The 14062-nt window shown below is 48.6% G+C and overlaps 2 protein-coding genes across 2 annotated transcripts; one reads left to right on the top strand and one right to left on the bottom strand.

Annotated features, from left to right (window-relative positions):
• Positions 1-1588: 1588 nt before the first annotated feature.
• On the top strand, positions 1589-2854 carry LOC100836244 (ras/Rap GTPase-activating protein SynGAP). Its single transcript, XM_003566958.4, has 3 exons — positions 1589-2274; positions 2364-2423; positions 2514-2854. Exons 1-3 carry the CDS (start codon positions 1750-1752, stop codon positions 2517-2519), a joined length of 591 nt encoding a protein of 196 aa, XP_003567006.2. The 5' UTR covers positions 1589-1749; the 3' UTR covers positions 2520-2854.
• Positions 2855-11656: 8802 nt separating this feature from the next.
• Positions 11657-13584, bottom strand: LOC100835937 (adenylate isopentenyltransferase). Its single transcript, XM_014898821.2, has one exon. The coding sequence runs from the start codon at positions 13121-13123 to the stop codon at positions 11987-11989; it is 1137 nt and encodes a 378-aa protein (XP_014754307.1). The 5' UTR covers positions 13124-13584; the 3' UTR covers positions 11657-11986.
• Between the last annotated feature and the right edge of the window lie 478 nt (positions 13585-14062).

Genomic DNA, 14062 nt, shown 5'->3' with positions numbered 1-14062 from the left:
ATAGATAGTCAGTAAGATTCTATTAGTCTCTACATCAATCGATACACACAACTATAGATATATTACCTTTGTATGTCACTAGGTAAATTATATACTCCACTATCTATTCCCCTCACTAACCCCATAAACATTTTTTTTCAACATGTAAACCACTTGAGCCAATAAATACTACACATGGGGCAATAAATAAACCAAAAAAATTCACGCATAAGACAACAAACAAACCAATCCGTCCTCAATAAACTTATGAGAACCGTAGCAACGCACGGGACACTAGTTAAAAAGACGTGTGACCGGGTGCTTTGGAACTGGCAAAAACTGTAAAGGCCCCCTTCTCTACGGCTCGAACTTCTCTAGAAGCCGGCTTCAGCTGAATTTCTCACACAAGCGGCTGTCCAAAAAAGCCATAGAAAAATGTTACATTCCCTTCTTTTTTACTTCTGGAATTTCAGTTCGTAACCTATTCTAAATAGGAAAAGTCAATATTGCCCAAGTCATTTGTGCTGTGTTTAATTGCCAATCAACATTGTTCCATCAACCCAACCAAAATAACATCAACAGATTCAGCTTGAAACTTGTTCATCTGCACAAAAATTTCTTGCATCTAATTTGGTTCATACATTCATTTATAACACTTCCACGTAAAAGTTCCTTGCATATCAAATGCATACATTCATTCTTGCACTACTTGATTTCCACAAGAATCTGACCCTGTTCTTAGGCTAGCGACTGGAGTGGAGATAGGATTAACAAGATGAAGCTCGATGGGGAGAAGGTCTAGCAATAAAGATCAAGAACCCGTGACTCACAGGAAGAAACGAAGGCACAATCGCATCTCGATTGATCAAGCTACACAGATTGGAAGAAATCGAAAAAACGCCGACGCGCTCCTGCTCGTGCTCGATCCAACAGCAGCAACCTCGCCGGACGGAGCAGCAGCAGCAGCCTCCTTGCCGGACGATGGTGTGGCTCCGAAGCCGGGGCGGCGGTTGCGGGGGAGATGAGGAAGACTGCTAGCGGTGAGGAGGAGGCGGGGCGGGGGAGGAGCGGCGGCAGCAGGGGAAAGGAGGTGGGGTGAGGGAGGAGCGGCAGCGGCAGGGGAGAGGCCCGCTAGGGTTGGGCGATGGGGAAGACGCGCGAGGGGGTCGGTTGACGCTGACATTCACGGGTGCCGGTGAAAACGTTAAGATTCACTCATGCCGCCGAACAAAGAACCTGAAAATTCTAAATTCCTTGTCGCTGTCGTTTGCATAATATCCTCTTAGTCTACCGCTTTATGTGTCATGTCATGTACTCCGTTGGGCAAGAAAAAGAAGCACGGAGCATGGTGGGCTGGGCCCCCCTGCGCTGCCTCCGTCCCGATGGCGGCGGCCCGATGGTAACCCGCCAACACGTGAGGCCAGCACGTCCGTTTCGTTCGCTCCACAACACCCCGCACCCGACGGGGGCGAGAGAAAACCGAGGAAGCCAGAGCCAACGCCACATCGACCCGCGCCGCACCGCTCTCCGTCCGAAGCCGAGAGAGGCCCAGAAGTCCAAGACGAAAATCCAAAGGCAACGAAAAGAAAACTCCCCTTTCTTTCCCCGTTTTAAAAATCTGACCCTCTCGGCCTCTCCTCTCTCCCCGCAGTCCTCATCCCCCCCCGGTCTCGGCTTCCTCGCTTCCTTCCTTCCGCCCCCTTCCTTCCCTCTATCTCTCTCGCCCCGTCTCTCTTCATCCACGCGCTAGGACAGGCGGCTACACCTCATATGGTCCTCATGGCAGACGACGACAACCACCACCACCACCGCACCGTCGCCAATCCCTCGTCGCCTCCGTCCGATTCCCCGCCCCCCGCGCCGGCGCACCGCACCCGGCTCCACAGCTTCTCCTTCCCCACGCTCAGCTGGGGCACCCACCGCCTCCTCCGCTGCTCCAAGAACCCCGCCTCGTCGCCTCCGCTCACGGCTCCCGATACCCCGTCCCCGGACAAGGAGACGGCAGCCCGCGGTAACACCGGTGGCGTAGGCGGAAGCGGAGGCGGTTCGCCTCAGCGGCCGTGGAACCTCCGCACCCGCCGCTCCGCCACCGCCGCGCCGCGTAAGGTGCGGCCGGACGACGCGGCCGATGCTGCCGCGGAGCACGGGCCGGCGCGCCCTGCAGAGGCCAAGAAGCGGGGGTTTTCCATTGTGCTGTCCAAGGAGGAGATCGTCCGAGACTTCGCGTTGATCCGCGGGACGCGGCCCCCGCGCCGGCCCAAGAAGCGCCCCCGCACGGTGCAGCGGCAGCTCGACGTAAGGATCGGGGCTGCCTCTCGAATTGCTAAGTTTCTCTTATTTGAATTTTGCGTTTTTATACGAGTTCCTTTCTTTTGGAATTGCAGTCGCTGTACCCTGGATTGTGCCTTAAGGGTGTCACGCCGGACTCGTACAAGATCGAGGAGGTAAGGAACAAGGGATCGTTTGATTTTTGTGAGTTTTATTTGGTTCTTTTATTTGCTTTGGTTCTGAAGGTGCATCTTTTTCTAATGCAGCGGTGATTGCTAATATGGCGGAGATTCAAATAGGAAGGGATTCAGATGTGTTGATCCATTTTGTTCTCCGACGTTCTGATTGCTTTTCTCTTCTTCTGTCAGGGCTGAAATTTCCGTTTCATAACTCATAAGGGTGTTATGGTGGATGTTTTAGAGGAAGTACAGTGTAGTATCTGTTCTGATGATGTGTTGGGATGTAGTTAAAGTTGGAATTTCATTGTTGGGCTTGTAGGATTGCTAATTGTACGAAAGGATATGATCCTTAGGTGGGATATAATGTCCTATTATGTACATGGGTATTAATTAATCTATCAAGGTTTTTATATGAGATTACAAGGAAACCGTACAAATCTGCTTCTCATTGTAGCCTGAGGTGTTTAATTGATCTTATGCGAGTTGGTGTTTGCTTCTTAATGATTTCTTAGTTGTTGAATTTTCCTAGCAAGCATAAAATAACTACGGAGTAGTTGTATTTCATCTTTGCATAACATAGAAGAAGCTCCTTTTTTCTTTACTCTAATGGGTTATACATTGTTATTCATGGAATGTCTCTATGTTCTGTAACATAACTTGATGGTTTCGCTCCATAAGCCAAAGTTGGTGGGTATGTAACTTATCAAAGGTAACGATACATTTTTATCATACTGTTTTAGTATATCTATGTGATGTTTCTTTTGGGGCTCTGATTACCACCTTTTCTACCTGACATGCACTCCATGTTATCATCAGCATCTGGTACTCCCTCCGTCCGGAAATAAGTGACGTGGATTTGTATAGGACTTATTTCTGGACGGAGGGAGTATTAGTTTGGTATTTTTCTTCTATTGCTCTGCATCTTGGTTCCACTGTTTGTTTCAAATTTAGCGCATCTGTCTATTCAGTTATGCACTTCATGTCTTCTTTAAAATATTGCAACTCTAGGTTGACGGATTGTTGCATGTAATGATGCTCTCTATCTAGGTATTTCTGTTACTTCATTGCAGAGTGCCAGCAGAGTAAGCCAAAAAGCCGCATACATTTTACCAGGAGATAGAGACAATATGATATAGTTAGCCTCCATCAGATGATGAGCCCCAGTTTAGAGCTTTGGTCACCTTGGACATTTTTCAAATCAATTGATATCCCTGAACATTCTTAAACCAGTTTGGCCGCTAGGCATATAAACACATCTCAATGCCAACCCCTACTTGTTGAATAGATGAACTAACATTTCCATGGAAGGGTTTTCTTAGTTCTACTTCTACAGAATGCTACTGACACATATGTACCGCCAGTTTTTTAGGCATTTATTTACTGAATCATGGAATGGTAGCTTGATTAATGAGACTTTAGTGGGATTTGTGGATCATATTTGCGAAAAGGCTGGTACATATTTTCTGTGGTTTTGCAAGTCATTCTGTCACTAAACAAGCATGCTATGAGCTTCAGGGTTATGTTTTAATTGACTAGTAGCTATCTACATATCATATGTTCCTCTTTGTCATCAGGTTTGTTTCATTCGGCCACAGTTAGCTTCAGAAATTTTGTTTGTCTGTACGCTGTGACGCTCTGGGTTGAGGGTATTCTTTGTTTAGTGCTCCAGTATTGCAGTGTTTGACGGAGCTTGCCTGTTCCTACCTGCGGTCCTCCTGCCAGTGTACCTTGTGCAACGGTCACTGCTGTTTGGGTCAAACACCTGGAGTCAAGGTTTCTCTTTCTTTTATAATCCTGATTTGTCTTACTAAGTTTTATTTTCGGGTCTTTTGGGAAGAATGCTATTTCTTTGTAAACTTTTGGTATTTAAGTGTTTGAACTAAATATGAATACTCTGAAAAATACTCTTATTCCACAGTTTTCCATTATCTGTGAATATTTCCACGGTTTTGCTAGCATGATGTGACTTGAGGATCTGTTATCCACTTCATTCTAAGAGGCTAGAAACTCCCTAAGATAATCTGAAAAAAACAATATGACAGATCCAGATTATACTGTTGTCGATTAATCAAAATGTGTATGATAATTGCTACAATTGTGTAGCCAGAAGCATTAGAATTCTATAACCAAAACATCTCAATTTTTAAACATGCTCATATGCATTTAAGCATTGGGCTGTTTTGCGGCGATCAGATAGTTATTGTGTGCGAATTATTCTTCTGTCATTGTTGCTTAAACCTAGCAACTCTTGGGGTCTGTAGCTCTGTATGGATCGTAAGTGATTTCGTTGGTTTCCTGCGGTGGATATTACAACTTATGGGTTCACTGATGCTATTGGTCAAAGCTCCTTCCGGCCTTCGTCCTGACTGCCAGTGTGTCATGGTCACGGGTACGATGCCCACACAAGCAGAAAGTCTTTACCTGATTTGCCACTGGTGTTGCAAGATTGCCTGATTTGTGCTCTACGTTGCTATTTTACTCAAGGCATGTTTTGTCTTTTCAGTACTATAAAGTGTGATCAGCTCCCTTCACTGGAATTATTTTCAGATAAGGGCGCGCGATCAGCTTTTGTAAAGAATCTTTTAAATGCAGTGGACCCAAAATCTATGCTACAGGTGTAGAACTTCTTTCGGCCTTTCCCTTTCTTAGTCCTTTTCACAGCGCCATTTTGGATTGGTGTCCTGAGTTCTGAGTGCTATTCCTGTTGGATAATCCATCCCTGCATTCCTATCCTTGAGCAAGGAACTGTTTGATTGGTGAGCTCCGCTAGTGTTCTACCGCTACTCTTTGTCTACCTCGTTCCAATTCGTAAGTGCTCGCTGATCCTTAGCGTACATTTATTAACATTTCTTTACTGTTCTCAGAAAGCAATGTTTATATATGAGAGTAACTTTCAATGTCACTTTGAATTGTCTGTTCTCTCGGTTATATTTTGATTCTGGGGTCAATGTGAGTATATTTGTGGCAACCTTAATCTTTTGTTACAGAACACCATTATTTTCCGGAGCTTTGATGAAACAAACCTTTCGATGTGACTTTGCGCAGTAGCATTACAATTCCGTGGTCATTTTTTACAGCGCACCGCCTGGTTTAAAACGCAAAGTTTGACTTTTTTTTCACAAGAAATTACCGTTTCACTTCCATAATTTTCCCTAAACATGTGTTCAATCCAGAATTAATATATGCCTGCACTAATCGATTTTTTGAACGTTTATGGTTCTGACATGAGGCATGAGGCTAAATGCTGATCAATTTTGTAATCAAAGAATGTCAAATTTGAAACCTACATACTGCCTTTTGTTGCCAAATTTCAATATAGATTTTTTGGATTCAAAATAGTCATTTTGTCAAGCAAAAAAGTCATCTAGCAAAAAAAAAGAAGGTTGCCAAAGTTACATACAAGAAAGAAGATCAAAACGAAAATAGGAGCCGTAAGATCAACAAACTCCATGGAATAGACCGTAACAACAATGGCAAGACATTAAAATTTTTCCCTAAAAACAGACATTAAAAAAATAAAAACATTAGAAAATTATTAACAACGAGTTGACTTAGTTGATTTGTGAAAAAAGAAGAAGCTGTTTTTTTTAGGGGTAAAGAAGAGAAGTTGTTGAACACGTCCAGACTAATGTGTTGATTGGGCTAGTTCCCGCCTATAGGCCAAACTTTGGTCCATTGTTGCATAGAAGGCTGCGGATTTCTGATAAGCCCGCAAGTACACTATTCATTTTTCAACTAGGGCTCTAGGCCCGTTCGGCCAAACAAGAAGATCGTAGATGGGCCGTATCCCGAGTGCCAAATTACTAGCGGTTCGATTGTGTTACCGTTCGATCTCCAGTTCGCGCCGAGCTTGCGAGAATTACTACATCACCAACGCAACCGACTTGCTTCGTCAGCAATTAATAGGTAAACATTCGTAGTCGATCGATCTCTGTAATTGTACGTAAACATGTCACAAGCGATCGATCATCAGAACTGTATGTAAACAATTTACGGTCGATAGACCATTACTCGAATTATGTGGAATTGGAAACCTCTCATGGCCCCGAGAGATCGATGGTCGCGACTCTTGTTCAGGTTCAATTCTTACATTCCGGTTTTGTGCCGCCCTGATCTTTTTTGGCCTTGAAACCTTGATGAGCTTCTAAATATCTTTCCTTCTATGCAATCGATCGGTAGAAATTACGGACCGAGCAAGCAGCACTGCAAGCCATCGTCATGGTGCGTCATGGTGCGAGAAGCAGCGGGCGCTTTCCGAGTCATTTCACCGCGTTTATGAGTTCATCCCATGCCCAAGCAAAGCGGATCGGCTTTACCGTACGGCGACAGTCAGAGCAAAGGTCGGCAGAGAGCCACGCCGCGACAGCGAAAACGCGCGCCGACGTGCGCCGTGGGTGAAAGGCTAGTTCAGTTCGCTTCAGTCCTCACCACTGCGCGCACAAGGGATCGGGATCCCGTATATATTCATGAAGAGCAAGGAGAATTTTACTATGCGTTTGAAGAGACGTTTTCCAATAATCATGGTTACCGCACAAGACTGCTGATTCACCTGTCCAACCTCTTGGCTTTCGGCCCAAGTACATACCATCTGGTGCGTGCGACACAAAGAGAGAGAGGGTGCGGTTACTCCTAACGAGGTCGTGCTGCGCACACTGGACGCATTCTTTCTTGTAAAATCTACTCCGATCGAGTTGTCGTGGAGAGCAAGTTTGTGTCGATCCCTTGCGCGCAAAGCGTATCGAAATACTAGCAGTCTAGTAACAACAACCCAACAAGGAATGGACGAAAGCATATCCAGGCTATTATCCCAAGTAAAACCGCGGCATCGTCGCCAAGTAAAGTTCCTCAGTTCGGTAAACATCACAGGTCGCATCACAATTAACAATGCACCCGCATCACAGACCCGAGGTCGGCTGGGAATTGAAGCGATCGCGCGGCGACGGCTACGTACCGTGAACCGCACGGGTCACGACGACGCGTTTGTTCCTCCTGCGCGGCTAATGTCAAAACGCAACAGGTTTTGGTCGGTCGGTCGGTCGGTCGGTTTCCCGGCTCAGGAAGCCGAGAGTGACGATCGATCTAGCCGGCATGCACGCGCGGACGGCTGACCCCAAAGCTCCTCTCCCGCCTTCAATTTAGCCCATCAACTGGTACGTGTCGCCCTCGCACTCGCGCCGGACCGGGCAGGCCCGCACGCAACTCGTTCGTTGCCTGCGATCTGTTCCGGTCGTGGCCCGGACACACGGCCGCACGCCATGCTCTGGTCACATCGTTTTGAATTCAGGGCTCCTCGCGCGCGCGCGCGCACTTCTTTTTTCCGGCCTTTTTACAACTCTTTTGCAGCTTACCGGGCTTATTGCAAGATAAATACATGCATGTGGGATGCGGACGTGCAGGTCGGCAAGCGGCCAGTCGAGAAAGGATCAGTGCTTTCGGCGTAGCGAGACACCGGCGAGACACGTAACGTTGATGTAGTTGCTCGTGGCCGCGGTTAACGTGCAACTTTCATGGCGTACGGACGCTTTCAACGGTTGCAGCTAGTGCAGTGTATCGTTTCCTGCCGGCGTGCTGAGCTCTCTCCGTCTGGAAGCGAGCAACAGGCCGATCTGCACGCTTCGCTGCGTGTGTCAAACTAAAAGATCGGTGACTAGAACGTACAGTAACTGGGAATCTAGCTACCACCGCGTGGATCTATGGTAACTTCCAGAGTACGTGCAACCAAACTATGGAGTTCAAACCGGTCGTTTTCACCTAGAACAGAGTAGGACGTGACAACCTGATCTAAGGGATAGGACGCTTATTAGCACGGAGTACGTAAGGAATAATGCAAAACCCAAATAAGTTGCCAGAGTATTAAATACTACCGGTACATTGTTGGTCAGTTTTTGTATGGAAAGGAATGGAACAAAACATCCTGCCGTATTCTATTTTTCGATATATGAAAACATGCAACCAAACGGACAGTCAAATTTCAGCACATCCATGCATGATTCCGAGTACTTCCACACAAATGGTAGACAGACCCAGGCTGGATCGAAATTCATTAAGTGATCAGAAAAGGCGCGCGCACTACCACATCATTGGTCTTATTAGCCAGGAGCAGAAGCATCTAGGCACTAACTATGCGAGCTAGTGGAGTAGTTAATCATCAGCCCTGTCCTAATGCGTACACAACACTGGCAAAGCGAAGCTAAATTCTTGTCCAGCCAAAATTGGATCTCGGTTGGGGGAACAAGCAAGCAAGGAACTAGAGGAGCGAGCTAGCAGCACGACTGATCTGCCAGGAGAAGAGAGCAGGCGCGGGAATTAAAATCATTTGCTGTTTGCTTCGATTTGCCTCATGCATGCATCTGATCGCCAATACGAGCACAAGTGGGATTAGATCTAGTGAAGCCGTGGGGAAGAGAGAATCAGAGATCATGCTCTCCATGGAAACCTTTTGGCATAACATGATTACTTTAGCAGTTATCATAGGACTTCTCTATGTAAACATGATATTTCCATGAAGAACGCACATTTAGAGTGGAGACCGTAAAGGAGGAATGTGTTGGCTCAAAAGCAAGAACATGCCAAAGACTAAAGGAACACTAATGTTAGTTGTTCGCTTAAGTTGTCTCTGTGGCGGGCAATACAACCTTAGCCAGAAATTAACAAGGGCAATGCGAAGGGGCTTGGTTTTGGCAAGTTGTTAAGAGACAAAGGGACAAGTAGACAGGGCCCTGGGGCCATGGCTGAGCTCGGGGAGGACAAGTAAACACAGGGTTAGTACTTGGCCGCTTTGTATATTGCTACGATGCTGGCTAGTTCTTGTCCTAGTACATGCACGGACATGCACGCGCAGCTGGAGGAAGCCTCCCCTCGAGCGCCAAAAACAAGGCAAGAGATCGAAGCCCCGGCCCCTGCTCCTCTCATGCCTGGCCCCCTTCAATGATGGCCTTTGCCGTCTCAAGAAGGGCCTAGAGACCTGCAACCGCAACAACTACCAAGGCAAGCAGGTGCATGCAGGTTTATCTCCGCAGCATCAACAGCCGCATGGGAATTGATTTATTTAAGATAATGCAGCATCGATCGGCAGGCAGCAGCTATAGCCATCATTGTTCATGTGGGCGCTTTTCGGGTCTCGGTGTCTCTGCCGCTGTACACGCCCTGCATTCTTTTGCGTGCATGCCTACCTGTTCTCTTCTCTTCTGGTCAAACGTGCGTGCATGCGCGGCGTACGGTACGGGTGTGTATGGCTCGCTGCTCGCAGCGATAGAACCTACGCTCCTAGAGTCTTTTACTGGATGTACTCTCCCATTCTTGTGTTGTTGTCCCGTAGTACGCACGAGCCCATGCTGATCGAGGCCTGGTTTTCTCCAAAAGGAGCTTTTTCGAGAAGCTTGTTTTACTTGCTAGCGTGTCTAGAGTAGCCTCTGCTACGAACAGGGGAAGCACATATAGTAGCTGGGCATCTGAAATGGCATCCTAAACAGGGGGCAATACTTTATTTGCTACACGCAGGTGTTAGTTGTTGCATTAGTAAACATGAAAGGAACAGCTTGGCTGTTCCAGAGAATAATAGTGGTACAAATATGGTGCCACATCCTAATCAAGCGCAGGCGAGGGACATCATCGACGAGGTGCACATGACATGAGAGATGCACAGCTGCAGTTAGTACACAAGTGCCTATACTTGTGAGAGAAAACAAGATAACACTTGAATAGGAAAACGCGGAAAATTAAATGGTATGTCATGTTGAATCTTAAGTCATACAAAACACATGGATGTGTGATAAACTTGTTTGATTGCACGGTAGGAAAATCTAGAACTTATTCGAAGGTTTAGGTACCAATAATCATATATGATTGTAATAGAAACAAAAGAATTTTTCATAATGTTTGACCTCAACAAAAAAAAATCTTTCTAATTGAATGCAAATAGTCAATTGGAAATTTTTCTATGATTTCAAATCAAACAAGCTGTATAGTAACATTTCTTAGGGATAGAATCATTCCACTTTGTACCCTCAAAGTGTCCAAAATTGACACAAAGTACGAGTATCTTATTTAAAAAATTGACCACTTCGTACACCATTTAGTTTTATCAATTTGCGCCCCATTTTGCCAATTTGTGTAGAATCTAATATATGTGACCCAATTGCTTAGTCGAGCTGCTCGGCTCACACACACACGCACGCCTTTTCCACTTAGTATCTTGTAAAAGAAACCATCTTTTCAATTTTTGGTTCCAGCTCAGCCCAAAAAATAAGATAGAGAATATAAGTATCTGCTAAGTACTCTTGTTGGAGATACCGTAATACCTAGCTGGAACGGTGGAGCGTGCACTGTGTGGTGTTGTGACCTAACCGTACAGTTCAGGTTGGACCTAAACAGAAAAGGTTGAGAACACCCTTGCTTCCATTAACCCGACGGCTCACCCCGAGGAGTGGGCCCTATCAGATTAAGCATAACTTAACAAATGAAGCACAAACAAAAAACAAAAAAAATAGCACTAAATATGGTACTAAGTGGAAAAGGCGACATTGAATGGGGGGTATAAAAATTTAAATGAGACGCTGCATTTGAATTTTAGATATTTGAGGTACAAAGTACAATTTAATTAAAAGCAAAGAATGGGTGTGCATCTAATAAGAAGTGAAGCAGCATATGTGTTTCTCTAAAGTTAGTACACTAACGGGAAGAGTAAAGGTGGCGACGAACATGTGGACCATAGCCACGCAAAGGCCCGCAGCCAAAAAACAGGAATGCCGGTATAGTAGTAAAGAAAGAAAATCCCATAAAAAATGCAGAGAGAGAAAAGAAATAGAAGGGAGCAGAGCACACGTCTGGACTCGAACTGTCTTCCTAGCTGGCACAACAAGAACACCAACTCACGCGTCCAGCACAATCCCTCCTCCTAATCACACACTAAGCATGAGATTACAATCTAATCAGCCCTCGCACGCACCAGCTGGAATATTTCAAACCATCCACAACCAGAACGGTGAACCGATGATTGATTAAAGAACAACAACAATGAAACAACTATAAACGACCAACATAACATGGCAGGTTAAAGAAATCAGACCTCCAGACGAATCAACAATTAACCCACTGGAAACAAAGCAAGGTCAAAAGGCACATGTCCAGGCTTCACTTGCGAGATGCCAGCCAGCCAGCCCCTCTGAATCTGATACAGGGAAAAGGAGGGCCAGGAAAAAGCCTGAACGAAAACCCTGGGTCCTGAATACTGTTGAAGCCAAGCTGTTAGCAAAAGGCAAAACTATTTCAAATTTTGAACAAGGTGGGCTAAATTACACTGTATGCAGTGGTGGCTAGCTAGAAGAAGAAAAGATGGTGAAAAAAGAAGACGCCTCCCGTTGCAGGGAGAAAGAATTCACAGGCGCTGCAAAACTTCTTTCGTGTATCTCTGTTTTCTATCGCTGGCTGTAGTATCCGCCCTATGGCCCCCACCGACCGGTGTCTCAGATGAGCAGCCGGACCCCCCCAAAATCGGCGGCCTATCAAAAAAATTTGAACCCAAAAAGCTCGAGAGCTTTTTCCTCCGCAGGGGCCGGGTCTCACCCCACCATGCCACGGCATTGTCTCCGCGCGACTAACCCGTCCTCCTCGTCATCGGCGTCGCCGCGTCCGGACGACGACAGTCCTTGGTCGCCAAGAAACCGGCGCATGGCGGCCAGGCCCGGCCCGCGCACGTCGCGCTCCCACGCCGCGGCCTCGGCGGACCGGCCGGCGGAGCCCGCGAGCCGTGCGCGGACGACGCCCGTGGCGTCGAGGCGCCGGACGGGCCAGCCCCAGCCGTCGGCCATGCGGCGGATCTTGCGCACCTGCGCCGCGGCGAGCACCCGCGTGTTGGCCTTGATCTCGTCCACCGCTGCGCGGAGGCTCTTGCGCCCGGCGAAGTGGTCCCCGAGCTCCGGCACGCCGATGGCCTTGCAGAGCCCGGCCTGCGAGGCCCGCTCCGAGGGCGACGTCGTGGCGAAGTACTCGCGGAGCTCCTCCACCATGCCCTCGCCCAGCATGTCGTCGACGCGCCGGTCGAGGTATTCGTCGAGGACGGCCTCGTCGACATCGACCCAGAGCAGGCAGCACGGGAACCTGAGCTTCGGCCGGTAGTACCTGGCAGCAGCGGCGAAAGGGTCGCGAGGCGCCTCGTCGTCGAATCGGTCGGCGAGGAAGGCGTGGATGAGAGAGTTGGAACCCCCGGCCACCACGGGGACGCGCCCGCGCGCCGCGATGGATGCCGCGGTGGACGCGGCGAGCGAGCGGAAGGACGATGCGGGCAGCTCCCCGGATTCGGCGCGGAGGGCGCCGAGGAGGTGGTGCGGGACGCCGCGTCGGTCGGCCGGCATCACCTTGTTCGTGGTGACGTCGAGGCCGGCGTAGAGCTGGATCTTGTCGGCGTTCACCACCTCGCCGCCGAGCTCCTGGGCCGCGTCGATGGACAGCTTGGTCTTGCCCGTGCCCGTCGCGCCCACGATCACCACCAGCCTCGTGCTCGTGTCCTCCTCCTCCCCACGTTCTGCCTCCCTCTTGTTGCCGCTACTACAGCTGCAGCTGCAACCACCCCCGGCTCTTGTCCTTTCCATTCTCACACTGAGCCGTCGCAGCCGCTTGTGGGGGCCGCCGACAGCGACGGCCGCGGACGCCATCGGCGAGCGGAAGCCGGTGCCGATCCTGCCGATGAGGCTTCTCATAGAGCCAGCCCAGTCCCCCACCCCAGTCAGTCACCTCGACGCACTATAGCACCGGGGACTCCCTTATATAGGAGACGACGGCGCAACGCGAGACGCAAGACTCGCTCGCTTTAGAATAAACAACTAAGCAGCAAAGCCTCAGCTAAAGCTTCACTTCTTGTGCGGCCGTTTGCCACACTAGCAGCACTTGTTAGTAGTTTCTCTTAACTTGATCAAGTTGAGAGGCTGGTAATGCCGAGCGATTCCACCACCGGAGCCGGAGGGAACACTCATGCGCTGCTTGTTGCTTGCAGCCTTGCACGGATGGTGTTTGTGTTTGTGCTTTGTCCTGTTTTGGGCGCCTGCTCTGTTTGGGCTCTGTCTCTCTCTACCTGCGAATGCCGCTACACTGGCATTGGCAATGCACGGGGGATACTCCATGCCTGGTTGCTCAGACTTTATATATAGAGGAAGGGAGCAGGCGTCTAGCTCAAGTTTGACTCTGACCGCATGGCCGGAGGGATCTTGAAAATTTAAGCTCAAGCTAGGCAATCCATGATGCCATGGCAACCATGCGGGTCCTTTGGGCTCAGATGGTCAGGCAGCCTCTGCGTCTTTTCTAATCTTGTCGTAACGAACCTCCGCCGGCCCGGATCACCTGCCTGCATCGATCCCGTCCCCGGGCGGAAAGCTGATCGCTGCAGAGAATAAGAATAAGAAGTGGCTTTGAAGTAAGCGGCGCATGCCTCATGAGACAGAGCCGTCCACGCCGTGCGCGGACCGAGCCGTGTGTCCGCCGTGCGCCTCGCTCGCTGGCACTGGCAGGGAACGCAAAAACTTGTACCGCCGCTTATAGGCCGTGGGCATAGGCATTGCCCCGTCTGACGCGATTGTAGCCTGGTTCGGGCAAAGCTGGACACGGCTGTTTCATTCCGTCTACTTGTTGGTGATCTTTTCGCC

The sequence above is a fragment of the Brachypodium distachyon genome, chromosome 2, assembly GCF_000005505.3.
Source record: "Brachypodium distachyon strain Bd21 chromosome 2, Brachypodium_distachyon_v3.0, whole genome shotgun sequence".
Taxonomy (NCBI): Eukaryota; Viridiplantae; Streptophyta; class Magnoliopsida; order Poales; family Poaceae; genus Brachypodium; species Brachypodium distachyon.
The sequence above is the reverse complement of the archived record's forward strand: the minus strand, read 5'-3'. Positions and strand labels throughout refer to the sequence as shown.